The 24,679-nt window shown below is 51.0% G+C and overlaps 5 protein-coding genes across 5 annotated transcripts; 3 read left to right on the top strand and 2 right to left on the bottom strand.

Moving 5' to 3' along the window:
• Nucleotides 1–3,737: 3,737 nt before the first annotated feature.
• CDEST_02182 (uncharacterized protein) lies at nt 3,738–4,067 on the top strand (the record flags this gene model as incomplete). Its single annotated transcript, XM_062918341.1, has 1 exon — nt 3,738–4,067. The coding sequence occupies one exon, from the start codon at nt 3,738–3,740 to the stop codon at nt 4,065–4,067; it is 330 nt and encodes a 109-aa protein (XP_062774392.1).
• A 1,612-nt stretch (nt 4,068–5,679) lies between these two features.
• CDEST_02181 (Putative aminoglycoside phosphotransferase, protein kinase-like domain superfamily) lies at nt 5,680–7,141 on the bottom strand (the record flags this gene model as incomplete). Its single annotated transcript, XM_062918340.1, has 3 exons — nt 5,680–6,170; nt 6,221–6,979; nt 7,063–7,141. The coding sequence occupies 3 exons, from the start codon at nt 7,139–7,141 to the stop codon at nt 5,680–5,682; spliced, it is 1,329 nt and encodes a 442-aa protein (XP_062774391.1).
• A 1,591-nt stretch (nt 7,142–8,732) lies between these two features.
• Nucleotides 8,733–9,406, top strand: CDEST_02180 (uncharacterized protein). Its single transcript, XM_062918339.1, has 2 exons — nt 8,733–9,019; nt 9,080–9,406. The coding sequence occupies exons 1-2, from the start codon at nt 8,862–8,864 to the stop codon at nt 9,366–9,368; spliced, it is 447 nt and encodes a 148-aa protein (XP_062774390.1). The 5' UTR covers nt 8,733–8,861; the 3' UTR covers nt 9,369–9,406.
• A 3,270-nt stretch (nt 9,407–12,676) lies between these two features.
• CDEST_02179 (Putative gamma-crystallin) lies at nt 12,677–13,377 on the top strand. Its single transcript, XM_062918338.1, has 3 exons — nt 12,677–12,932; nt 13,003–13,090; nt 13,194–13,377. Exons 1-3 carry the CDS (start codon nt 12,719–12,721, stop codon nt 13,312–13,314), a joined length of 423 nt encoding a protein of 140 aa, XP_062774389.1. The 5' UTR covers nt 12,677–12,718; the 3' UTR covers nt 13,315–13,377.
• Nucleotides 13,378–15,148: 1,771 nt separating this feature from the next.
• Nucleotides 15,149–23,159, bottom strand: CDEST_02178 (Putative Acyl transferase domain superfamily, peptidase S9, prolyl oligopeptidase, catalytic; the record flags this gene model as incomplete). Its single annotated transcript, XM_062918337.1, has 7 exons — nt 15,149–15,649; nt 15,721–15,809; nt 15,915–16,194; nt 16,558–16,799; nt 17,019–21,651; nt 21,766–22,437; nt 22,539–23,159. 7 exons carry the CDS (start codon nt 23,157–23,159, stop codon nt 15,149–15,151), a joined length of 7,038 nt encoding a protein of 2,345 aa, XP_062774388.1.
• Between the last annotated feature and the right edge of the window lie 1,520 nt (nt 23,160–24,679).

Raw genomic sequence — 24,679 nt, 5'->3', positions numbered from 1 at the left:
CTAGAATTAGTGTGCCCCAAACAGCTATCTTAGTAATTATCCTACCCTTCCTTAGCTTGCGTTCTACCTTAATAGCGATGTCTTGCAGGACTAGCAAGCTAGTAAAAGGAAGCTCCATAAGTCTTAGCAACAACAGCTTGTAATCCAGCAGCTTCTTCTCTTTGCACATGCCGGTCAAGCAGATGATGAGATCGGGGTGCTTAATTATCCATGTCCGAGCTAAGAATCGTTGGCGCCACATCCAGGCCACTGAGGAGAGTAACAGACCGAACTCAACACTGCGGCCACCGACAGCACCTTGATTATGGACTCGTACATGGATTGAGCCGTCCGACAGACGTTGTCGCCAAAGGCTAGGGTGCCGTGCGGGTGGCCCAATAGCGACGACTTGCGGTTCTTGTCGTATGTAAACAGGACCATCAGCCCGGCGTCGGGCAGCTCGATCTTGCCATCGATGATGGACCAGGGCCTTGAGGAGCGCAACTGTGTCGCCAACAGCTTGACCAGGCGTCGTTTGCCGTCGTTCTAGTTTTCTCTGGCATCCTCTTGGCGGCAGAGAGCGCCGACAAAGCCGAATTGCACACCGTCTTCGTACTCGGCCTTGCCGATGGCGAAAAAGGGCGAGGACAGGGATATTAGCCGTAGGCTGGGCAAAGAGGGCCAGAAAGGGTGTAAGTAAAGGATGGAAAGAGGCCTTTGGTAGTGCAATACACCCTCCAACTCAACATAACTACCTGCTGCTGCCTAGGGTTATAGGCGAATATTACTTAAAGAGTATAGATTAGGCAAGTAAGTCTTTAGCACATGGATGCAAGGGGAAAAAAAAGTCAATCGGTAATCCCGTTTTGATTCCCCTCAAAGGCCGGCCACGGCCACTGAATGGGTAGAAGAGCTTAAAGTAGGTGGCTTCACCTAACAATCCATGGTATTCCCCTGCGAGCTATCCTAGAAAGAAGTCCAACGCAATATGAAAGTGCATGCTTCTAGATCCTTCCCAGATAGAACTCTCCCATTATCGCAAATATGCAAAGACCTTAAAAGGCCATCTCGACATTTGCGCTGCCTACATTGGAACGTCTATTCTTTGCATCACAGCAGTATTCTCCCACCAGTTGCCAGCTACTACTTTTGATAATGTTTCATGTTATCTATTGGTTTGGCTCAAGATTTGGAAGCATCCTGATTCTCTTTCTCATTCTTAACATACTTCCTATCTGCGCGTCTCCTAGTACAACCTCTGTGGCTAAGCCCCCTCCCAACCAAGTCCCGACCAAGCGGGTGAAAATACCAGTCCCTTCGTTTCCAGATAACTATGATGGCCGAATCGACAAGGGCAAGTGGCTCAAGGGTCTTTTCCCACTCAACAATGCACAAGCGCAAGAGTACAACGGCGGTGTTTCCATCGTCAGCCCATTTAAGGACCCGGACGAGATGTTCGATTGGGGATGGACGCGCCATCGGTTACGATGGCCTTTCGATGAACAGAACAAATGGCCTCAATATAAGAAAGATCTAGATGAGGCATTCGCGGACCCAGCTTTTTTGGTAGACCAGTCAAAAGGCGTGGCCTATAACATGATCCACGACCGACGGTTTCGGTACCCGGATTTGCAGTTTAGACATGTGAGTAAAGGTTCAAGAGTTTTGAAATGTTTGAGTTGCTAATTCGAATCAATGTTTTTAGCCGACGATGGCGCATTACACCAACGTGGTTAACCCGCCTGCCGGCGCATTTATCTTCGATTCAAACTACAGTCCCCAGCACACAAAGTCTGTACTTCACAAAGGAGACATCCCTGATCTAGATACTTTAACGTCAAGCACCCACATTTGGCCCCCCCCCACATTTGGCCCCCCCAAAAATGCCTCACCACCACCACCAGCCTCCTGTTTTCTCTAACTTCATTACATTACAACATTCACAGTTCTCAACCAAATGGCTTTATCTTTTCTATATACCCTTTTCTAGTCCTTATAGGCTAATACACTAAGTATAAGGTTAACTAGGCCTTAGATGCTGTTGCTAATAGCTAGTCTATCTACAAGGTATCCTCTAAATAAGGGATCCTAAGATTAACACTTTATTATTAACTCTAAGGCACCTAAGTAAGGGTAGCTGCATTTTCTAACCTTTAGAGGCTTTCCCCTAATTAGGAGGCTAAGCTAGCTAAATAGGTGCAAATCCAGCATGCCCTTAGGCTTGCTCTAACCTATTAGCAGGTAAAGGTATTTACAGAAAGGATCCTTTATACTATAGGGGATATAGATCCTTTAGGAAAGCAATAGATCTAAGGCTTTAAAAGAAGAAACCTATTAATTAAGGTCTAGAGAAGTTGCTCTATAGACTCTAGACGTATTAATAGAGCATCTACTAAGGTTATTAGGGACTAGTTTAAACTCCTTACTATACTAGAGATTAAGGGCATTAAACTAGCTAACAGATATAACATAGATAAGACTAGTATCCTTAAGGGCTAGGGATCTAATAGGCTGGTGCTAGGGATAGCTGAGATGAAGTCTGTCTGCAAGAAACAGCCTAAATTAAGGGCATAAGTGTCTATTATTAAGTGCATCTCTGCTATAGGCTATGCCTTAAATCCCCTTATTATATATAAGGGTAAGATAGTCTAGCAGCAGTAGTTTCCTCTAGATCTTAGCCCTTATAAAGGATAGCAGTTTACTGCAACAGAAAATAGATAGACTACAAACAACACTGCAGTTAAATAGCTGCAGAAGGTCTTTATCCCTTAGACTATCCCTTAGACTGCCTCCTAGGGTAAGGAGGCTAGACTGCTAGTTGTTAATAGCTATAGGAGTTACATAACAACAGAATTTATATAGATATATTATATTAATAACGTCTATCTCTTATTCCTACTACTACATACCTCCTATATCCTTTAGCTACTTAACTAGTTAGTCTTTAGCCCTATAAAGGCAGCCTATAGGAAGGAGCTTAAATACCTTAGTTAGTAGAATAATTCTACTATTATAGGCAAAAGGAACTTTATAGGCTGTTATTAGAAGGCTTATCTAGTAGGCTTAACAATAGATAACATTAAAAGTAGTTAGAAATATACTAGCTTATAGCTTGTCTCTATAGCTAAGCCCCTTATAAGCCCTTTAATGCTCCTATTAACACTAGGGCTATTAGATTAGGCTTGCAAAGGGTAGTCTAGAAGTAAAGAAGCTAAAGGATAGGTATTTGCGTTATCTGCAGTAGCATAGTTAACGCTAAGGAAGATAAAGGATCTAGCTAGCTAACTAAAGCTATTTATAGAGCTAGATAATAATGCCTCTACTTAACGCCTTCTATTTATAAAGGTAAAAAAAGGCTTTAGTAAGCAGGCATATAAGCTAGCTACTGCCTAGCATAAGCTAGAGCTTCTGTAGGTAAAGGTTATAAGCACTACAGTTAGGAAAAGAAAGGTAGTCTAGCTAGATCTAAACACTAAGTTTGCTAACATTAAGGACATCTAGAAGGCCTAAGTTAAGGCTGGCAAAAAAGAGGATATTACAGATGGATCTAGCAAGTCTAATATACCTAGTGAAGCTAAAAGCTGTATTGTAGTAGCATCTAGGCCTAGTCAGTAATTAATTAAACATACTGATGTTGGTGGGAATGCCCTTGTTTTTGGGGGGGCCAAATGTGGGGGGGGGCCAAATGTGGGTGCTTGACGTTATCTGATTTTGCCTTCTTTCAATGGCAGCTTGGTTGTGAAGCCTCTGGTGTCGAGATGACCAACCTCAAGGTTATTTTCCGAGCGCATATTACCTATGAGCAGACTTTGAATATTATTGTCCAGGCTCTACGTAAAGGGGGGCATCAGAGAATCCCTGGCTGGGATGAAAGGGTCACATTCCCCATGGATTCAGATGAGGGGCTTGCCATCCTCGGTACTACTCACGGCGCTTCGACGGCCTGGATGCTCATCCAACATAAGCAAAAACTCGGGTTGAAGACCATCAAGGAGGTGGTAGTATGGGAGTCGAACGGGGGCTTCTCACTCGATCAAGATGTAAAGGTTACTAAGATAAATTTAAGGTTTACAGTTGTAGACGCTTAGATATTCTTCTTTTATCTGAACAGGCTTCCTTAGGAGGGGGTGCTTGGACTCGGGTTACCTCTACGGCGTGCTCGCAACTACAAAATTTCTCAGACGCTACAGGGTGAGCTGCAATGGCAGCAGAGCAATGTACCTAACGCCCACCATCTGGAACCTCTTCTCCTACTTTATCTGCGTAGGCACAGTCGTTAGGCGCCTAGTCACATACTCCCTAACCGTCAGTGGTATGCATGTCTCGACAATGTCTACTCGAACCTCATCATGGACGAAGTTCATAAGGTTGACAAGATTGCACCCATAGTTGGCCAAAAGCGCGCTCTTCCTTTTGAATCCGGCGTCTGTACCGCAGGCATCGTGATAAATTCCATCGGGCTCCGGCTAGCCGTCTTTATCGTCGGCCGATTCGCCTTGGGTGTAGCAGTTAGCTTCATCTCTATCATAGAGTGTCCTTCTTCTCGTTGTCAGCTACGCGCATTGGAGGGAAGACTTCACTAACATCGTCCTCACAGGTGCCGGCGTATCTCACGGAAACTTCCAACGCGAACAATAAGAGACGACACATAGTGCTGTACTCACAGTTGTTGATGTCTGGCAACCTCCTTGCGAAAAGCATCAGTCTAGAGACAGAGTGTTACCAGAACTCTAGAGGATGGTGTACGTGCAGCCTGATCCCCTATCCACCATCATCCTCGTTTGGCATCTCGACCGGCCTCAACTGCAGCATAACCAACTAGGGACCTGATATTACAATTGCCTTCAAGCTTCTATTTGTCCTCGTAATCTTTCTTGGCGCAAACATCTTCCCTGAGTCCCTGAAAGGTTTTTAAGGGACGGACCGCCTAAGACGCCCTCAGGCACAGTCATGGGTTTTCTTCACAGTCGGCAATGGCACCACGTTTGGGTTCGGCTACGGCACAGCCTTAGTTATGGCGTACAGACCTCGTACCTCGTCTCCCTTGTACTCGCTACTACCGAATGCCTCTTCAACACCCCGTCCATCTACCCGATGAAGAAGCTCGGAAGAAGTTTATGTTTGCTGCACGGCAGCGCCTTCATATCGTTAATGCATCTTTTGGACATTTTCAACCAAGAGACTTAGATTGTGAACGGAAGTTAATTGTTCTACTAGGTAGATTTGCTCTTTCAGCAGCGCGTTCCTGCCTGGATATGAAGTTCATGGCAAAGGAGATGAGGACTATTGGTGCCGTGCCATTGCTCGACAGTAGTATGTACGAGGCTAAGTCCCAGTTCGATGTCGAGGTCAAGGTCAAGATCAAGAAAGGCGTGAACAGCTCGGCCTCTGCAGGACGACCGGGACAGTCCCTGGGTTGGAAGAGTTGATCAAAATCGGGTAGTCATACGGGGCTGGTCCAAGCATAGCGAAGCTGTTTTGAAAATGCCAAACTGATCCGAGGACTGAAAGGCCTAGATAATAGTGTGGTTCTACTAGATTAAACCAACCTAGCTCCGTCCCCGAGTTACGATTGCCGCAGTTACCTGTGGCTGGATGACATTCTGGCTCCAATAGTAACAGTTTCAGGCCACTCACCAACACAATTTTCTATACAGCTGGAAAAAGAACTAGATTGCATAGATACAGCTATCTATCGACTCAAAATCCCAGAGAGCCGAGGCAAGTTACTGAAGCTTCCTCTGCCGCAGCTCGCTCCTCAGCAATTTTCTCCGACGTCATGTTTTTCAGGAACACAGGGTGAGCCACTTTAAACGGGCACAAAAGTCCTTCAAGCTTGGCTAGCTGAGCCAAAACTGACACGCCAGCAATCGTGCGTGGTTTCAGTGTGTTTCTCGCCGCTAGGGCTGCATCCCAGGCTTTGGCGATTTCCCATACCTCACAAGCCTCTGCTGGTAGGTCCTTGACCTCAAACGACCCTGTGAGCAAAGCCTTTGGAAGGCGCCCCTCTGTATAGTCTGGACCACGATCTTCGATAATGTTTCCTCCCACGTCGCTGAAAGACGCGACAATCTCCTGGTAGGGGTGAGAAATGTAGGAGAAGTCAAAATCAACGAGCCCAGTGATTTTATTAGTCGCCGAGTCAAACAGGACATTGTTCATAGCTAGAAAGCGGTCAGCATTCCAATGCACTAGATGACTACAGGGGAGCCTCGGGAACGTGGGTGATGGCCAGACTTACTCAGATCTCCATGGACGAGAGCGCGACAAGAAACATCGACACCAGCATCTTGAAAGATGCTGTCTAGGTCTGCAGCGAGAAAGTTGTCAAACTTTTCCCTGGTTCCATTCGGTTTCCAGCCCTGGAGAGCTGAACTGCTCTCGGAGTGCCCAAGCTGAGAAGAAAGTCGGGTGGACCAAAAGTCGGCATAAGTCTTCCACGGACCACCAGCGAGGATCGTCATCTGCCCATGTACCAATATGCCGTCTTTCACGGTGAATCCCCCATACATGTCAAGTGACTCGGGCAGAGGAGCGTGTTGAATACCGGAGAATATGTCCGCCAGTTGTCCCAATACCTCCTCTTTTTGGGAGCTGCTGAGAAACTGAAAAGCCTTGTCGAGAGGCACACCTTGTTTGAAATCCATGAGTATCCAGCCGAGACTGCCGGCTGAGGTTCTGGTAGATAGCAGGGCAGGCTGCCATGCGTATACTGCAGGGACAATGGAGATCGTGTCTGGCTTGAAGCTGGCTAAACCTTTTCGTGCGAGATACAAAGCAGCCGCCTCGTTCTCGACACGATTGTCGTGATTCAAGCCTTCTGCTGCAGGGTTGCTTAGCCTGAGGATGACATACGACACACCCTTGGACGGAGGCTTTGCAGTATATGGCTGTACGTTGGGAAATGCATCTTGTGTGGCTGGCTTTGAAAGCGTAATCTTATAGATGAAGTTGTTGTAGGGAAAAGGCAACTTCTCGTCGTAGTCCACAGGCGATATATCTAACGGCTGAAACCCACCGAGTAGTCAGTAACCGAGGCGTATGAAGCGTACGTGTAATCGACTTGTGATTAACCGGACTGACCTTGAGATTGAACTTTTGGAGGACTCGCCTTACTAGAGCAAGTCGCTCTGCGTTGGCCTGCCTTCTTGGGTCGTGCCATATTGTAGGGTGGTGCCAGATTCCCAGGCCAAGTGCTGCAAGTCGGACCCCGGCTGTTGTGCCAACCAAATACCAAGACGCGCAGATTGCTGGAACCGGTTTATCTTGCAGATGCCAGATCTTGCACTAACAAAGAGATTTGCTTTTCTGCGTCTTTTGTTGGCCTCCAACCTGATAGCAGTACTTCCGTCTAAAAAGAACGAATACATTATGTGTAAGGGGAAGATGTTGTTATCAAATCCAGTGGGAATCCTTGCTGCATGACTCTTGCGTATCATTGTTATTTGTAATGTATTGCCTTTGGTGTGGCACAGCTGTTTTATCGGATTGGGAAAGAAAACACTCCAGCGTAGCCCAACAGCCCAATTCACCTTTATGACAATTTCGCGCAGACTCAGTTTGGCTATTGTAACGGTAATTTGATTTAGTATAATGAAACAAGCGCTGAAGTCTATGCTACAACTGTATTTCCTTGAGTTCTATGTGTGAATCTGTATCCGTGTTCCTGAGACCATTGCCAGACCAGGCCAGAGTTCCAGCAGCCATGCAGCCTATTGTGCCCAAACGAATGTATGTCCTCTGTAAAGTCCAGCGTAAGATCAGCATGACACGTTAATACCTGCCTGCTTGATCCAGTTGATGCAGTGATAGCTGTAGTAGATGTTGGGCCGCTCTGGGCCGCTTTTGTCATTCTTTCTCGTTCTAGCAACACCAGAGATCGTATTCTTAGTTATCTCCTAGAATAGTGTCAGTAGATACAATGTAATTAAGAAATCTACATAACCTAGTTAATGTATTTATTTACAGAACCTACCCCATGTTAGATTCTACCCCCCTCTCTCTTGCCATAATACTCCTACTCTTCCAAGCTTTTCATAACATAGACCAAGTATGAAATTCTGATATCCTCAACAATGCACTAGGAAATAACAAGGATTACCTGCCGTAAGCATGTGAGTAAAGGGACGAGAAGGCGTTGCTAACAAAAGAGATGCTCATATTCTCAGCGCTGCGGACCTGTTATAGCGGATAGACGGCATCTAAGAAACGTAACATGACTTGGCCTTGCATTGATTGAAGAATCTGCGTTCCGTGAGATCCGTCGACTTAATTCATCGTTGTCGATAATCCGGCGCACGTGTCCCGAGAAAGTGGGCCCTACACGGCAACGGTTACCTACTGAGCGTGTTTTAGCGGAGAATGCAAGAAATAAGCAATAGACGTACCTCTGCAGCGAGGACAACCATAATTGCTGAAAGAACGCATCAGGTGAAGTCAATGGCTCCTTCGTCTGTTGTAACAGGGACAGTTTTGAAATATTCGCTGTTTGGCGGGTCGTGAAAAGCTTGGTATTGACTACAATCCTAAAGTACCCTGCTGCATTCGCACACCGCAAACAACCTTGTCCCTTGCAGTGTTCGTCGCAACTCGAACACGTTGAAACCACTCCTGTCTCAAAGTTATCCAGACTGGGTAGCAGACTGTGCACGCTCCATTCAGACAAGAGTCACGATCAAGCCAGTAATCCTATTAAAGCTCTGGTTAGCCCGTCCACCTATTCAGTAAATCCATCAAGACTGAGTATCGCTTTAGACTGTCCGAGGCTCAGTGCGTACTTAATCGATTCGTTCTATCTGGGCAGGCCCAGCCAACTCAACCCCCCTATTCCAATACTATCTATTGACCTTATTTCACTTAAACCAATTTAAAGCCACCTGAAGATGCTGATTACTACCGTCGCCTGGAGCTTCTTTGCCGTCTACGGTCTCTCCCTGGCCCTTCCTTCCCATCAATCAAATGGCAATTTTCTCGAGATTCGTGCATCGAAAGACGTCAATCCGGACGCCGTTACAGGCACCACTTGCCTAGACAAGAATGTGTAAGCTCTCATGATTCGGACGACACACTCGCACAGATATCCAACTGACGTGCATACAAGGAAAATCGATAAACACGATCTGAATGTCGCCACATTAGCCATCTGCGGCGGCATCCAGGGCGCCATCCAGAAATGCGGTGGTGCACCGAAAAGCACCACAGGTCAATCTGGAACAGCCAAGTTCACCCTTGACCCGACTGTTGCTGGTGCTACAATCAACGTCTCTAAGGGTCGCTGGGAAGGTTGTATTCGCGCTGCGCGGGCAACTTGCCCAACAGGCAGCTTTAAATCAACCTGCAAGGGCGGTGCGAGTGAGGGTGATATAGGTTTTACTCTCAATAGCCCTTAGGTAATCTTTCCTTTAGGTAGAAATGCGTTAATAAGAATGAAAGCTATGGGTATATTAGAGTGATTTAGGAACTGTAATTGGTGCTCAAATATCCTTGAATACGACGAGTTTTCACAAAGGAGCCTTTTGAAGACGCTCCCTGTCAAGCAGCATGTCGCCAGACCCGGCCTAGGTTCAGGTGCCGGCAAAGCCCTACCCACCTGGTCTTGACAGCACAGCAAGGCCCTGGGGCACAATCAGCTGGACTCCTTCGAGGAAAACACTGTTAACCTCTTAGACGTGCCCGGTGCGCTGAGCTCAGCCTTGCAGACAGTATCGGAGTGGCTCGATCTCGATGGCGACGGGGTCCGGCCTTCTCACACGTCTCAAGGATGGATCTCTGTGATATCAGCGCAATACTCGCGAAGCGACGTTCTCAACTCCAGAGAATAGAGGCATGATCTTCACCTCACCTCGAGTTCTCGACTAATAAACTTCGCTGAGTGCAGGCCACAGTGGTCGGTTTGTAGACCTTGACAGCAACGGACACCTTAACCTTGTCCATGCCGATGCTCACGGGTGCCTCCAGGAATACTGCGAGCGAGAGTCCTACAATGCCTGGATCGAGTAATCGGACTTTCCTGAGACCTTGACGGTGGGCGCCCTATCTGACAGTGTCCTGGCCATTGATCTGACCGGCGATGGACAGGCAGACCCCCTTTGCGCTGCCGGCGACTCGCATGAACTCGGGTGGCAGCAGGCTCTGGGAAGTAAAGGTACCTCGGGCGCTCATCACACCCTGAACGAAGTGAACCCAACTCGGTGGCCTCGTATCCTATACGGTCCCAGTGCCCAAACCATTGTGGCAGACATGACGGGCGACGGTCTGTTAGATCTCGTCAGGGTGTTAGCTGGCAAAATCGTGTACTGGCCAGATCACATCTACGGCGCCTTTGGTGACGCCGTCGAGATGGGAAATTGTCCACGGCTGGCAGACCCCGGGTCCTTCGACGCCGAGCGACGGCGCCTCATGGACGTCGAAGGCAGCGGCACCGCGAACATGCTGTACATCCTGCCCGGCAGCGGGGCACACCTCTTCTACAACCTGGTCGGGAACACTTGGAGCGATGCCGTCTTTTTCCCGACACTGCCGGCCACGACGTCGCCGCAGAACATCTTTCTGCTTGATATTTTGGGCAAGGGGACGGCGTGTCTCTGCTGGGCAGATGCGAGCAGCTCATCGGGCCAGACGGAGATTCACTAACTCGATCTCATGGGCAGCGTGATACCCCATCTGCTTGAGCAATGCGGCAACGGGCTGAGGGCTGTGATCTCTCTTGATTGCGATCCTTTGACGCGCTTCTATTTTGCTGACGCCGCGGCGGGGAAGCCGTGGTCCACTCGTATACCCTTTCCCGTGCAGTGTGTCTCCTAGGTCGAGGTTACGGACGGCATCACCGGAAACTCTAACACGGCACGGTACGCCTATCACAACGGCATTTATGACCCCCTCGAAAAAGATTTCGCCCGGGTTCTAGATGGTGAAGCAGTAGACAAGTAAGCAGCTCGTCCTAAACGGCGGCAAGGTTTATGCCACGCCGGAGACGCTCACAAAGTTCTGGTTCAGCGTGAACTCGAGCCTGCACGTCGACGAGCGCTGGCATCTCACCGCCCCAAGGATCTCCTCCGCACTGCACGTACTCGCAAACGAGGACTCGAGAGACGTGCTCGTTGCCCTCAAAGGAAAAACAAGTCCGCACGGAGATTTACTTCCTCGAAGGGCCCCCGAGCGTGGCTCTGCCGTATTACTGGGTCGAGGAGCGTTCCTACGACGTGAGGCAGACGCAGCTGCGCGCCTCGAACCGCCAGGTCGTCGTGCAGGTCACGCCCCGTAAGGTAGGACCCGCGTGTGATCCACAACGTTGTGGTGAGGACAAGCCCGAGCGGCGACGTGGAGCGGTTTCTGAGCTTCACGTACCGCCGCGCTGCCGATTATGCTAGTGTGACCGGCTTCGACGACGCGCAGGCGAACCAGACGCGCGATAATGTTATTTTAACGCGGTGCTGGTACTCTGATCCCATCGAGGACGTCGCGGCAGAAGCGGTTTGTTGCGGGCCGGCGCTCTGGGAGCGGCATGAGTTTGATATCTTACGGTTTCCCCTTCCTCATGGCCTGGGCGAGTTCCTGCATGTCGACGAGATCCGCCGGTACAATTTCGATGCACTGTCAGAGAAAATGCCGCGGCTGCTGACGTGGCGCTATGGAAAGCGCTCGTGTCGGAGGAGCGCGTCTTCTTCATGGACGTAAGCCTGGCGACGAAGCTTGTGGAGGGCAAGCAGCAAACTTTCTCCGTCGTGGAGAGGTCACACTCGCTGGTCTTCACCAAGCAGCTGCTCTCCAAGCTTCGAGACGGCATTGCCCAGTTCTCCGTCCCCAAGACCGTGGAAGACATGATGAGCGACGGCGGGTATGAGAGATAGACGGGTGCTTGTAGACGACGTCGCCGCGACCCTACTCTGGAAAGAATAGCGGCGTTGTGGTGAGCAAGCTCAGGGCAGCCTGTGCTTCGGTCTACACTCCTTGTCGAGGACATCGAGCCCCTGTTGGCCGATATCACGACTGGAGCGCAACCGCCCCGTGATTTCCCAACTGGGTTTCCAGGGGGGGTGCTATGGGTTGTCCACAACCTCTGGTCCCCATCTTTTTGGTTTACACCGGCGGCCCACCCTGTCTCTTTACTAATTTGCTTCTCGCCGTCATCATCTTGTCCCAACGCTGGTTGGTTAGCTGCGGGCTCTGTGGTCGGCCTCTTTATTGTTGACTACATCCTGGTAACCTGTAATAGGGCGCTGACTGTGACGCCCTGCCATAATAGACTGGCCAGCTCAGGTCAATCTAACCAATTAGCCCATCCGATCAAAATGTCCATCAGTGCTTGAGCTTCCTGCAAGCACTGCGGTCAACACCACCGGTATGCCGCCTTCAGCTACCTAGGCCTAGGTAGGGGGGTTGTCCTGTGACATAACTAACTGAACAAACGCGCTGGAATTAGCGCTGACCGAGCAGGAGCTGACCAGCCAGTTGCAAAAGGTTCGCTTATTCATCGCCATTTCAGCTGATGACCGTGCAGCTGCGGCTGATATTCAATGCTACATCACTGCAGCTGACTGAATAGTAACTGACTGTTTTGCGGTTGAAAACCAGCAGGCTGATTTCCATGTCGCATAGCCAGCGTTGGTTTGACTGACTTAGGTGTTATAAGTATAACCGAAGACTCAACAAATATTTCAAAAGTGTTCTTTCTCGTGAGCACAATCCTTTTCTTATACATCAACCAAACCACAGAGCTTACTATTTTTGTTCATCTAAAATGCTTCTTCCAAAGACTCTAGCTGTACTTACAGGCTTCCTGGGTGCTGCCTCTGCTGGCGTACCTAGAATGCGTGGCTTGGAAACGAGTGTCGTCACACCAGTGGACGACCTTGCGACCCGTGCCGAGCCATGGGTCGAAATCACATTTTTTAATGACTGGGATTTCAAAGGCAGCAGCCAAAAGTTCAGAACTGTGCCGGACGGTAAATGCTGTAAGTACAAACACGACAGGACAAGCGCTTGGTGACACCCTGGGCGATGTTAACAGCAAACCACAAATAGATGATGTTGCAGTGGATCGGCAGAATACTATCTCATCGCTCATTGTCGACAATTATGACCTGGGCCGACGACAATGCTGGTTTTACAAGTGTGTTACGCCCCCTTCATGCACCACAGATCGCTCTTTCTCGAGCATGCCTTATTCAGTGCATCAGAGTATATATGAACCTGCTGACTGTGGAAATCGGTAGGCAACTCTATTGCTCTGGGGATGTCCTACTTGCAAGGGCGCCTGCAGCTGTCAACCTGAGGAACTATGGCGAGTTTAACGACAAAATAAAGTCGTTCAAATGTGAGCTTTATAGCGTATGATTCTACAGTTAGCTAGGCACACTAGGGCCATAGAGCGTTCAGCTTTAACCTAGTGTTTCCATTGATATGAATGTATCGCTAGTATTGCTTCAACTTCATAGTTTTTTGCTCAGTTGTATCGGGCGAGTTGAAATATTTCTTCATGGAGTCAATGCAGTCATCTTTATCAACTACGCAAACGCCGTTACTCAGTGTAACAACATAGTTGTGCTCCTCGGGCCTCCTTATCACAGATCCTGGAATGACTCAAGTTAATCGTGCTCGAGGGGTGCTTTCCCTGGCTACTCACTAATATAATTCTTTCTACTAACGTCGTGCCTGTATCATACGCTTGAAAGGCACGCAAACCCTACTTTAGTAGTAAGTACAGATCACTTGACACTAAGGGTGACAGAGCCTAGTTCTATCCCATCGACCGCGACAAGGCCCCAGACCCACCTTTTCTCCGCAATACAGTCACATGACTAGAATACATGACGCAACGACATTTATCCCTATGCTATTTTGTATGGCATTACTACCAACTTCAACATTACCACTAATGCCACAATGTCTTCTTACGATTCTGATGGTTTGGATGCCTCTGGAGCCTTCGGGGCCTCCGTAAGCTCCGTCCAGAGCTGTATAGAGGTCCGGCCTGCCGATCTTGCCGTTGCCTGTACCTAAAATTGCGTGGGCCCTTACTGAGATAACTGGGAATAGCCTTACTTTACGGCGGAGACAACTTTGCTGTAGCTGCTTGACGTGATGTACCCCTTTGCATTAAGAGTAATTGCTGGTACCTCTAGTATAACTAAAATAGACGTAAATAGAGGTACTGTACATATATTGCCTCCTTTCAGGGGTTCTTATTGGCTACTACCCTGCACCTGCAGCCTTCTTGCAGTCGATGGGATACAAATACCTTTGCATCTCGACTGAACAACTTCTGTTTCTTAGGTCTCTAGGTTACTAAATATTGAGATTCAAGATGCTTACCCTACTTCTTTTACACTTGCTTCTAGCAGCATCTTCTTTTGCTTTTCCTACTGATCTTCAAACTTCATCCAACAAAGTTGCAATCCCTCTCCGCGGTCTTTTCTCCTCAGCCGAATTCAAACAAGTTAACCGGGCTGCATTACAAAAGGGTGTAACACTCCGCGATGGCGAATGGCACTACTTCCAAGTTTGCAAAGAGCTTAGTGAAGATGAAGAGAATCTCCCCTTGAAAGACGATCCTAAATATAAAAAGCACCAAACTGCCCATAAAGAGGTTCAACAGCAAGCTGGCTGTGAACACGTTATGTTTATGGTTGGCCGCGTCTCGAAATCAACTTTTGGAATGGACGATTTTAAAGGAACTGTATATCACGTTATTTATGGTTGGAATTTGGATCTTTGGGCTTCCTCAGAAATGAATTGGGAACACAGAAACAAACAGTTCCTTAGATACGGAGGACGCACGACAGGAGAACTTGCCTCTAAGCGGTGCTTAGAAAACCTTTGTAAGTTTGGACTTCTCTTAAACCATCCTACTTGAACTAGGATACTAATTCTGCTAGCTAATTTCTGGACTGAATTGCGTCGAGGTTTTAATAAATGTACAAGCAACTGTATTTCTCATTACGAATACATGGAACATCAAGTTGAACACTATCCTAGCTAGTAAAATTACATGTTGTACCCCTTAAGAGCAACAGGTTCTAGTGTTACAAGTGCGCGCACGTGTCCCGACATTTGCAGGGGACACAAGACCATTGCCGAAAGGGTCACAGTTAAAAAAATGTTTGGGTAAAGTCAAATGTTGCAAGTCTAGTGTTATAGAATATCGCGTACAAATAGTTCACTCCGCTGTTTACCTAATCCGATCCGAGTCTTGCCTCAAGTATTTGAACAATAGATTCATCGCCGGACGCACAGTCGCCTCCCATCTCTCCGAGCCATACCTCAACGTCATGTCAAAGCCGTGACCGGCGCCGGAAACGGACAGCACTGAACACTCCACACCATGCTGGTGAAGGAGATCTCGGAAGACCAGGGCATCCTGTAGCGGCACGATGTCGTCCTCGACGCCGTGGACGACGATAGTCGGCGTCTTGACGCGGCCGCGCCGGGCCTGGGCCATGGGACACAGTGACACGACGCGGTTCGCGTCTACCGGCTCCAGAGCGCGCGCGATGCTCTGATCATCGTTGGACGGCGGCAACCCCTTGAGGAGCAGCGGCAGACACGGACCCCGGACCTCGCGGACCACCCCAGCCATGAGCTGCGAGCGCGGGTCATCCGGCCGCGCCCATTTGAGGCCGAGGAAGTCCGTGGCGAAACCACGTGCTAGCACGTCGTCGGCGGAGACCAACTTGGCATCGATGAATCAGCCGCATTTTCCCAAGAGAAAGGGGGGGGGGCAACGTGTTCTGGGAAACAAACCGGTTTTCGTGGCACGCTAGCCACGAGTCTCTTGATCAAGGGGAGTGCGGCGTCGGGGATGGCCCGTTTTGGAGAGTGTTCGTGAACGGCTGTGTTCACTCCTGTTAACTAAATCACGTGGCATATTTCATTCACAAACACAGTGGCAAACTCTTGCTAGCGAGGGGGCGTGAATGTGTTGGAGGCAAACGTACCACCCTCTACCCACGATAGGGGTGCGTGGAGTGTCATGATACCCTTGAGAGGCGGGAGGCCATTTTCCTGGATGAGCCAGGACAAGGCCACGGCGAGATGTCCCCCAGACGACCATCCGATGACGACAACATTTGAAAGGTCGACCTCGACTGCCCGGGAACGGAGGATGCCTGGCAGATCACGGAGAGCCCAACGGTACGCATCGAGAACGTCCGCTATCCCTTGGGCGAAACTCACCTCTGGGCAGAGGCGGTAGTCCACGCTGACAGGCACGACGCCCTTTTCCAAGAGACATGTGATTGTAGCAGCAGGTACGCACGCTTTAGATAGGTAGGTATAAGCACCCCCGTGTATAAGTATAGCGAGAGGCATTGGTTTAGTAGAGCGTTGGTGCTGGGATAGGTAAACGTCAGCACTGATAGAGCACCCTTCAACCTTCTTGTAAACAAAGGACTCTGGCTTGGGATTCGATGGCGGCCTTGATGCATGCAGACAGGTCCCTGCTTTTAGAGAAGAAGCAAAAAGGGGCCTGGGCGGTTCCAGGTCAGAGGAAGTAGCTGTTGGGGACATGGAGGTTGTCGTCGGGGATACTTCCAGTGAGTCGCTAGAAGTAGAAGACAGGGTTCCCCCCGTTGAACACACCAGCGGCGCCCGGGAGGCAGTCAGAATATCGCCAATAGTCAGCTCAGAGAGGGTCGGAAGGGATTGGAGACTGTCCGGGCCAAGTTCGACCTGCAAGATATCCCGCAGCTCCTCGATGGCGAGGGAGTCAAATCCAAGATTGGCGAGAGTGTCCGTCGGAGACATGGTTGTTTTAGGCACGCCGCACAAATCTTCTATTTTGCTCATCACTTTGCCGCGCCATGTGTCCTCCTCCCAGACGCCTAGAGACTGTAGATGCGTTGTCCTAGAGGATTTCACGTCTTTTGATTCTGTTGGTGGTATTATTTTAAGGTTGCTGCTGCTGGACGACAAGAAATCTAGCTCGAGGTCTAACAATGAATCGTTCGGACTCTTGTTATTGGTCGTTGTGGCTAGAGAATCAGCGGGGAGTGAAACAGGTCGTAACCCTCCTCCTGACTGGCTCATGATGGTCGAAATACCCTCAGGTGTCGTGTTCAGGTCGATGAGGTTCTCGTCGAAACCAGCAGCACCAAAAGCCTCTTGGAGGCTATCGCGGATCTCTACGATAGCCAGCGAGTCGACCCCAAGATTCATCAGCGTCTCTGAGACGTCGACTTGCTCGACGGGGGTTCCAGAGTGCAGTGAGATGATGTTCCGGACGCGCTGAAGGCCTGAGGGCAACGATTTGTCGGTGTTGTGAACTGGCCTCAGGCCCCAAGATGTGTCTACTGGTGGTTTGATTCTTGGCGGCGCCTGCGCAACCAGCAAGCTGTTGTTGTTGTTGTTGTTTTCACTATTGTTGTTGGCTGTGGCTTGGTGGCTGTTTTGCTTCCTGGGATTTGTGGCCTGGCAGTCAACTGGGCACGTCGAGTCAAGACGAGGCGGCTTCAACGCTGAGGAACTACTACAACCACTTTGACGCGAGGTCTCCTCTATGAGGATGAGGGACGCGATGGTGGTTTGTGTAAGGTCCCCCTCCCCTTGGGATATCTCTATCCCAAGCTGAGACCGGCATTCGTCGCAAAACTCAATGACGGCAAGAGAATCCAGCCCCACGTCGCCGAGAGTATTTCCAGGCTTCAGAGCGGAGACTGGGACTCCGGAGAACTTGGATATGAGCTGGCGTAGAGAATCATTGTGACGCCCGATGTCTGTCTCGTGGACTGTTTGCTCGCAGGCCGAAGATTTGTTACTAACACCAGCGGGGGGGACCCCAATAGCACTTTGTCTCCGACCTTCTCGGCCACTGGCAAGACCTTGTAAGACCGGATCAACAAAGGCTTTTCTAGGCTTTTGAAGCAGGGACGGTGCTGCTGAAGAGCCAGGAGACCTCATCTTAGCTGTAAGCTGTTCACCTCCAGGCGCGGCGGACGCTGGTGTCAAGCGATCCAGCATGGCTTCGATTCTCTTGATGGGAAGCCTGTTAAAGCGCGCTCCCAGGACCATTGCGGCAAGTTTGCCACCAGATAATAGATAGATGTCGCCTTCGCAGAGCCTGTCGTCCGCCTGTCTGAAACTGCCCACGACATCGAATTCTGCTGGGGACTCCAAGGAGTCGAGGCGGCACAGACTAGATAGCGCGAAACTCTCGCAACCGGAAAATAGATAGGCGTCTCCTGGGCCGCAGTGATCTCCCGTGTTGATGGCGAGCCCGAGAGGTTGGACGATGTTGTCAACGACGCACGTGTCAGCGATATCCAGAACGGAGCTCTCTTCCGGGGCCAAGGGCGGCCTAGGTATCTTGATGACCCCGGAGAATGAGTTTCCGTGAAGGTTCATAGCGTCGAGACCCCTCAGCAGAGGGTCGTAGTCGACCACCGTTGTGAACAGCGAGTATATTCGTCCAGAGAGGAGCCTTTCGACACCACCCGGTTGGTGTCTGAGCTGGCTCATGCGCTCTTCAAGCAGATGCTCAAGGTGCCGAGAACTGGGAGAGGTTTCGACGCGAATTGTCCCTCTTGCATGAACCACAGGGCGTGCAGAAGATCTACCCCCCTCCTCGCCATTAACGTCCCCCGTCTTGTCGATACTCTCGAACGAGAAGTTCCAAGAAGAGTGCTGGCCCGGCCGAGGCTGGAGAAGAATGCAGACTTCTTTTCTGTCCAGCGAGGAACCGAGCATCTTGTCAAAGAAGAGATCTGCAAACACGAGATCCATGCCCTTGGCGAGGAAAACACTTGCATCAGAGCCGCCGCCTCGCTCAATCTTCAGTGCCATGGTCACACATTCCAAGTACAGTGAAGCCGGACAGAGATGGCGTCCTCTGACGGAATGACTGCTCACAATCTTCCGGAATCGCTGGCACCTTGTGTCGACGGTGTACCGGAACTTTTCTCGACTGTGAGGCGTCACGAGTCTGGGCGTCTCCGGACCACCGACGCTCGAAGTTTGTTTTACATTGGAGAGCAGAGTCTGCAACTTGTCCTCAAGCATTCTGATCCTCTCGGCATCTTCCTCGGTCTTCGCCTTTAGGTCGGTTGAGTTATCCTTGGCCGGGGTCCAGAAAGGAGTGCGCGAGAACTGGTAACGGGGTAGGGCTACAAGTCTCGGACTGTTGGGATCGTGACCGGATCCGGCGTCGTCGGTTCGCAGCCAGGGCCAGAAAGTAGCTTCGACGCCTGCACGCCATAGACTCACAAACGCGTTACTAAGTGCAACGTCAATGTCGGCGTCTGCGTCATGAATCCTCATGGGGTGGAAGGAGTGCCGTTCTGCGTTCGCAACGGCCCTCTTGACCATGGGGATGACGGGCGAGTCGAACCCTGCTTCCAGCCACGCGCAGGATCCGAGGCGCTTTTCGATCCTCTGGACGGCGTCGCCGAAGAAGACCGGGTCGCGCACATGGCGGGCGATATGCCCGGATGACACCACCGGACCCGAACCCGGATCCGAAAGACCGTCGTCGTCTCGTCGTACACATGGTTCCAGGGGAATCCAGGGTTCCTTGTAGTCGAGTAGTTCTTCCAATTCCCGTAGACCAGGCACGAGAACCTCGGTAAAGCGAGAATGGAATCCGTGGGTGGTGTCGACACGTTGATGCTTGACGGAAGGATACGCCTTAGAAAGGAACGTCTCGGCGGCGACGACCTCGGCCGCAGTCCCGACAACAACGTGGCTCGAGGCTGAGTTGTAGCAGGCAATCTCCAGACCACCCTGTACCGCAGCCAGAAGCTCCGTCAGGACCGGCTCGGCTGCGTGTATGGCGAGCATCGTTCCCCTCTCACCTGTCCAGCAGCTCTTCATCAAAGAGGCCCTCGAGGCCACGGCCTGGATCCCTTGGCGAAGACTGAGGGCCCCCGAGAAGACGAGGGCCACGAGCTCGCCAAGACTGTGGCCAATGACGGCATCGACCTGCAGGCCAGCATCGAGCCAGCACTGGGCACACGAGTAGTTGATCAGGAACAGTGCCAGCTGGAGGACGACAACGTCCTGGGAACTGAAGGAAGAGCCGGCGTCGTGGTGGCGGTCAAAGATGGCGGGTAAGATCGGTCCGTAGCCGAGTTCCAGAACCACCTTGTGGCACTCGTCCATGTGCTCGCGCAACCTCGCATTGGTGTCGTACAAGCGTCGGTCAAGGTGAACGGCTCGTCTCGACTGCCCGCCAAAAACAAGGACGACATGCCGGGGCTTGGCCGGGATTTTTGTCACGCTTGCTGCTGCTGCTACTGCTACTGCTTCTGCTTGGATAGCGACGCTCTCCTCCAGCTTTTGGACCATCTGGTTCACGTCGTTGGCCACCGTCATGACGATCCTGAAAGCGTGGCGCTCTCGTTTCTCGCTCAGGGTGAATGCCGCATCCACCGGAGACGGCCGGTCTTGACGACGCAGGGCAGCAGCCACGGCTAGGCAGTTGGCCTTGACGCTGCTCGGAGATGCCGCCGTCAGCATGAGAGGCAGCGCGCTCGGCGCTCGGCCCGTTGTCTCCCCCCGGCCGGGTCCGCTGGACGTCGGAAGCCACCATCCCCAGACACTGGAGCTCGGGGTGCGGGTGTACTCGCAACAAATCAGAGAGGCATTGCTTCCGGCGGCACCGTAACTGTTCACAACAGCAGCCCGACGGGGCGCGTCCCACACCTTCACGGTGGTTGGTATGGCGACTTTGGAGGGGCCCAGGGGCGGTAGGCTGGGGTTAGGGGACTGAAAGCTGGCCTGGGGAGGGATCTTCCCCTTTCTCAACATCGCCAGCACCTTCAAGACACCCGTGATTCCCGCCGCCGGCTCACAATGGCCGATGTTGCCCTTGACGGACCCGATGTAGAGCGATGCGTCCCGGCGGGCATCCCCAAAGACCTTGAGCACTGCCCCGACCTCGCTGGGATCGCCGGCCTTGGTGCCTGTCCCGTGACATTCTACGTACGAGATGTCGGACGGCTCCAGTCCCGCGGCGTCCAGGTTCCGCCGGAAGAGCTCGACTTGAGCACGCTGGTCGGGGAGAGTGATGGAAGCGGACAAGCCGCCTTGGTTCGTGCCCACGGCAGTGATCACACCGAGAATGGGATCGCCGCAGGCTTTTGCATCCTTCAACAGCTTGAGGACCAGGACGCCCACGCCGTCCGATCGGCAGTACCCGTCGGCGTCCCGGTCGAACGGCCGGCATTGTCCTGTAGGACTGAGGAACCGCGCCTTGGCGAGGTCCAGATACAGGTTGACCCCCCCGAGCACGTTGGAGCCGCCGACGACGGCCATCCTGCACTCGGCCCCGCGGAGTGCGCTGCACGCCCGGTTGATGGCCACCAGTGAGCTGGAGCAGGCCGTGTCGATCGTCTCGGACGGCCCTTTCCAGCCAAAGTAATACGAGAGGCGGCCGCAGAGAAAGGCCTGGAGCGTGCCTGTGGCGGTGTAGGCCGTGGGCGCGCGAGACGAGGTATTCTCCTCGTACTCCACCACCGTAGCCCCGATGAAGCACCCGACGTTATCGTTGTCTCGGCGGCGGTAGTTCCGGTGAGCCAGGTACCCGCTGGCCTCCAGGGCCTCGTACGAGACCTCCAACAGGAGACGTTGTTGAGGGTCCATGAGCTGGGCCTCGCGTGGCGTGATCCCGAACAGCTCGTGGTCAAAGCCTCTCACATCGTCGATGTAGTTGGCCCAGAACTTTCTCCCGTGTGTATTATACTGCGTCGTGTGCCACATGACATGTTAGCGTGATGGCTCACTCTCCTCCGCAAGGAAAGAAGAAAAAGGAAAAAAGGAAACTAGACGAAACAATATGTACAAGCATACACGTACGTTTTGGTCGAATCTTGCTCGAAAGCTGCTCTCGAGAGGAGTACGATCCTGGCGGACCTCCTCACACATGGATCTCCGCTCCACCATCACCTCCCAGAGCTCGTCCAGGTCGTTGGCTCCCGGTTGACGCAGGGCCGCGCCCACTATGGCCACAGCATCGTCGGGGAGTTCGGCCTCCTTGGCCTTGTCGATTTCTCGCACCGTCTTCACGAGGTTGATTTTGGAGACGACGAGGGAAGCCTGCTGGAAGGACCGTTGAGAAACGCAGTCTTGGCCCAGGATCAGGATGCAGTGGGTAGAGGAGCCGCTCTCTCGGAGTCTTTCTGCTGTCTTGGTGACCAATGTCGACCAGTGGCACCGGCCGGCCACGATGTTGCCGACGACATCCTCAGCGACGTTGGTGTCAGAGAGCAACGGGTTCCCGTCCCAATTGGACATCATGGGCACCTGTAGTTGGTCTCTCGTGGGCAGCTTCAAAAACTGATGGTTGGAGACGAGGGACATGATACTGTCGACGTAGGACCTGTTATGAGGGTCGTGGCCGCTGCCCGTGGGATATGTGTGTTGCGCGTGCATTCCCTGGTCCGAGGCGTACTTCGCGAGCCGTGCGATTGCAGCCTCCGTTCCCGCAAAGCAAATGTTTCTCGGATCCGTCATGGCGGCCGGGTAGACCTGTTGACAACACGCACAATCCGTTAGCCCGCATCTTCTCTCTCTCAATCACACGTTGTTCCCCTTCCGTAGAATGTATAACTTTGACCTGCCACACGTACCCCCGGAAACAGACTTGTCAGTTCCTCATGCTGGCCTTCGTACTTGAGTCGAACTATGAGGGTGGTTCTTCGGGTTTCACGAGGCCCGTCCTCGTCTTCCGACATGTAAAATCCAAGCACGAAGGCCACTCGGAGACAGTTGCCCGCTCGAATGACAAGCTCCTCGTCGTCCACGGCGCTTGCCACGCACAAAGCACCCAGGAGACCGCCGCAATAACCCTGGCAACCGCCCACCGACAGGCCGGCGAGCACCTGCGAGTGGCTCTGTCTGGACAGGTTGCGGAACTGGAAGTACTGGGCCAGATGGTCCAGCAGGAGCACCGGGAGCGTGACCATCGTCGACGACTGGCCTGCGAGCCCCTCCGTCTTTCCCAACGTGATCCAGTCCTTAAAGAAGCTGGCATATTCACCACCGCGCTTGCTAAAGTTGGGTTTCGCGCCTTTGCTGTTGCAAATGAGGTTCCACACATCCCCAAACTCCAGAAGCGCGTCGCCAATTCTCTTCAAGGGTTCATGGCAAATGAAGACGTCACGCACGCGATCCAAGTCTGCGCCGGTTGCTAGGCTGGGGGCAGGGCAAAAGAAAGCGGCCGATATGCTAGGGTCGGATAGTGAAGACATTGACGCGAGTTTGATATATTGTGACTATGCGAAGTTGGTGGAGAGTTCGTTGATCTCGACGGTATCAGGCTTTTTGGAATGTGATTCAAGACTTTTGTGTACATGACATATCATTTTGACTCTTGTCACTTCGTATACTATTTACCTCCTACAACCGAGACTTTACTCTTTGTTGAGCTCTTGGACGGGCAACACCAGGGCCGAGTTGCCTCTCGTGGGACACTGTCAACCTCCGCATCAGAGCGGACGTCAACCTAGATTACTGGAGCCTTCTGATTAAGGGAACTTAGAAATGACCGCCGGACTTATCGGGAAGACAAGCTTGAGCGAAAGTTATAAGCGGTAAGGTTTAACAACGATTTTAACTTTCTCGCTTTCGCAACAATTTGATTTCAGGTACCTGTTCGTTAGAGTGCACACGTAACGCAATGTGTAGCCCTCTAACGCACGCACGAGTATGTGCAACTATGCAAGGATCTTAGATCTTGGTATTATACATAACATCGTACTAATACGGCAGAAAGTGATCTACAAGACAGGGTATCCTACCAAAGTAAAAGATCCCTACTACGTTTTTTCTACCCACCCCAGCCAGTACAGACCCACTAAGAGTAGGATTAAGAACTTCACTTTAAGGTTGCTTCCTGCTTTTAGCAAGGTTAAGGTCTAGGTGCACCCCGACGGGATAGTTTCTAATCTCCGGCTCCATTTATGTCGACTTAGCGTTAAAGATTACTCACACACACTGAAACAGTTGAAGCTTTTAGAATGCAAGATCGTTTTCCTGCTTCCAAGCACTTTTGTCCCCCTTTAAGCTGTGAAGCCTGCTCTTAACAGTCCTTTTTACTGCCTGGAACAATTATAAGGTTATTCACTCCATTAACGTTTGCGTTAAATAGACCAGCTGCCTAAGACAAGGCATACAGGCGCAAGAGTTGGGACCGTCGACATTCGCATGAACCAGATCCCTGTCGACGGGCGCACTAGCCTGCAGGTTCAAAATATCCTCACTTGAAAACATAGACAGTGCAGCTGCTGAGAAACCTTTGTCTTCTGTTCCCTTCCCTGGTTAAAAATCCAGAATTATTAATAAGGATACTGCTGATATACCCTGCCGAAAGGCTGCACCGGCTAGATAGTAAATATCCCTAACGTCTAGCACATACATAGAGCCCCCCTATTTACATACCAAGTAGTATTTTTCACTATACAGTAATAATATAAGATGAAGAATAAAGATTAGAAGCACAAATAGAATAACACAGATAATTATAAGAGGTATTTTAATTGATCTTAAAAAATCAAGTAGTACGTAGTTTAAGTTTTCACTCCTTAGTTATATATCTTCTAGCTATTTATACACTTACTCCCCTACCTATTAAGGTTAAGTCAATATCTGCAGCACTTATATTAGTCTACTAGCCTATTAGTTAGTCTCTCTTTATAAGGTGTACTCTAATTCTATTAGTCGTAGGGTTATATGCAGGGGTAGACATTTTATAAGGCATTAACTTACCTCT

The sequence above is a fragment of the Colletotrichum destructivum genome, chromosome 2 (assembly GCF_034447905.1).
Source record: "Colletotrichum destructivum chromosome 2, complete sequence".
NCBI lineage: Eukaryota > Fungi > Ascomycota > Sordariomycetes > Glomerellales > Glomerellaceae > Colletotrichum > Colletotrichum destructivum.
The sequence above is the reverse complement of the archived record's forward strand: the minus strand, read 5'-3'. Positions and strand labels throughout refer to the sequence as shown.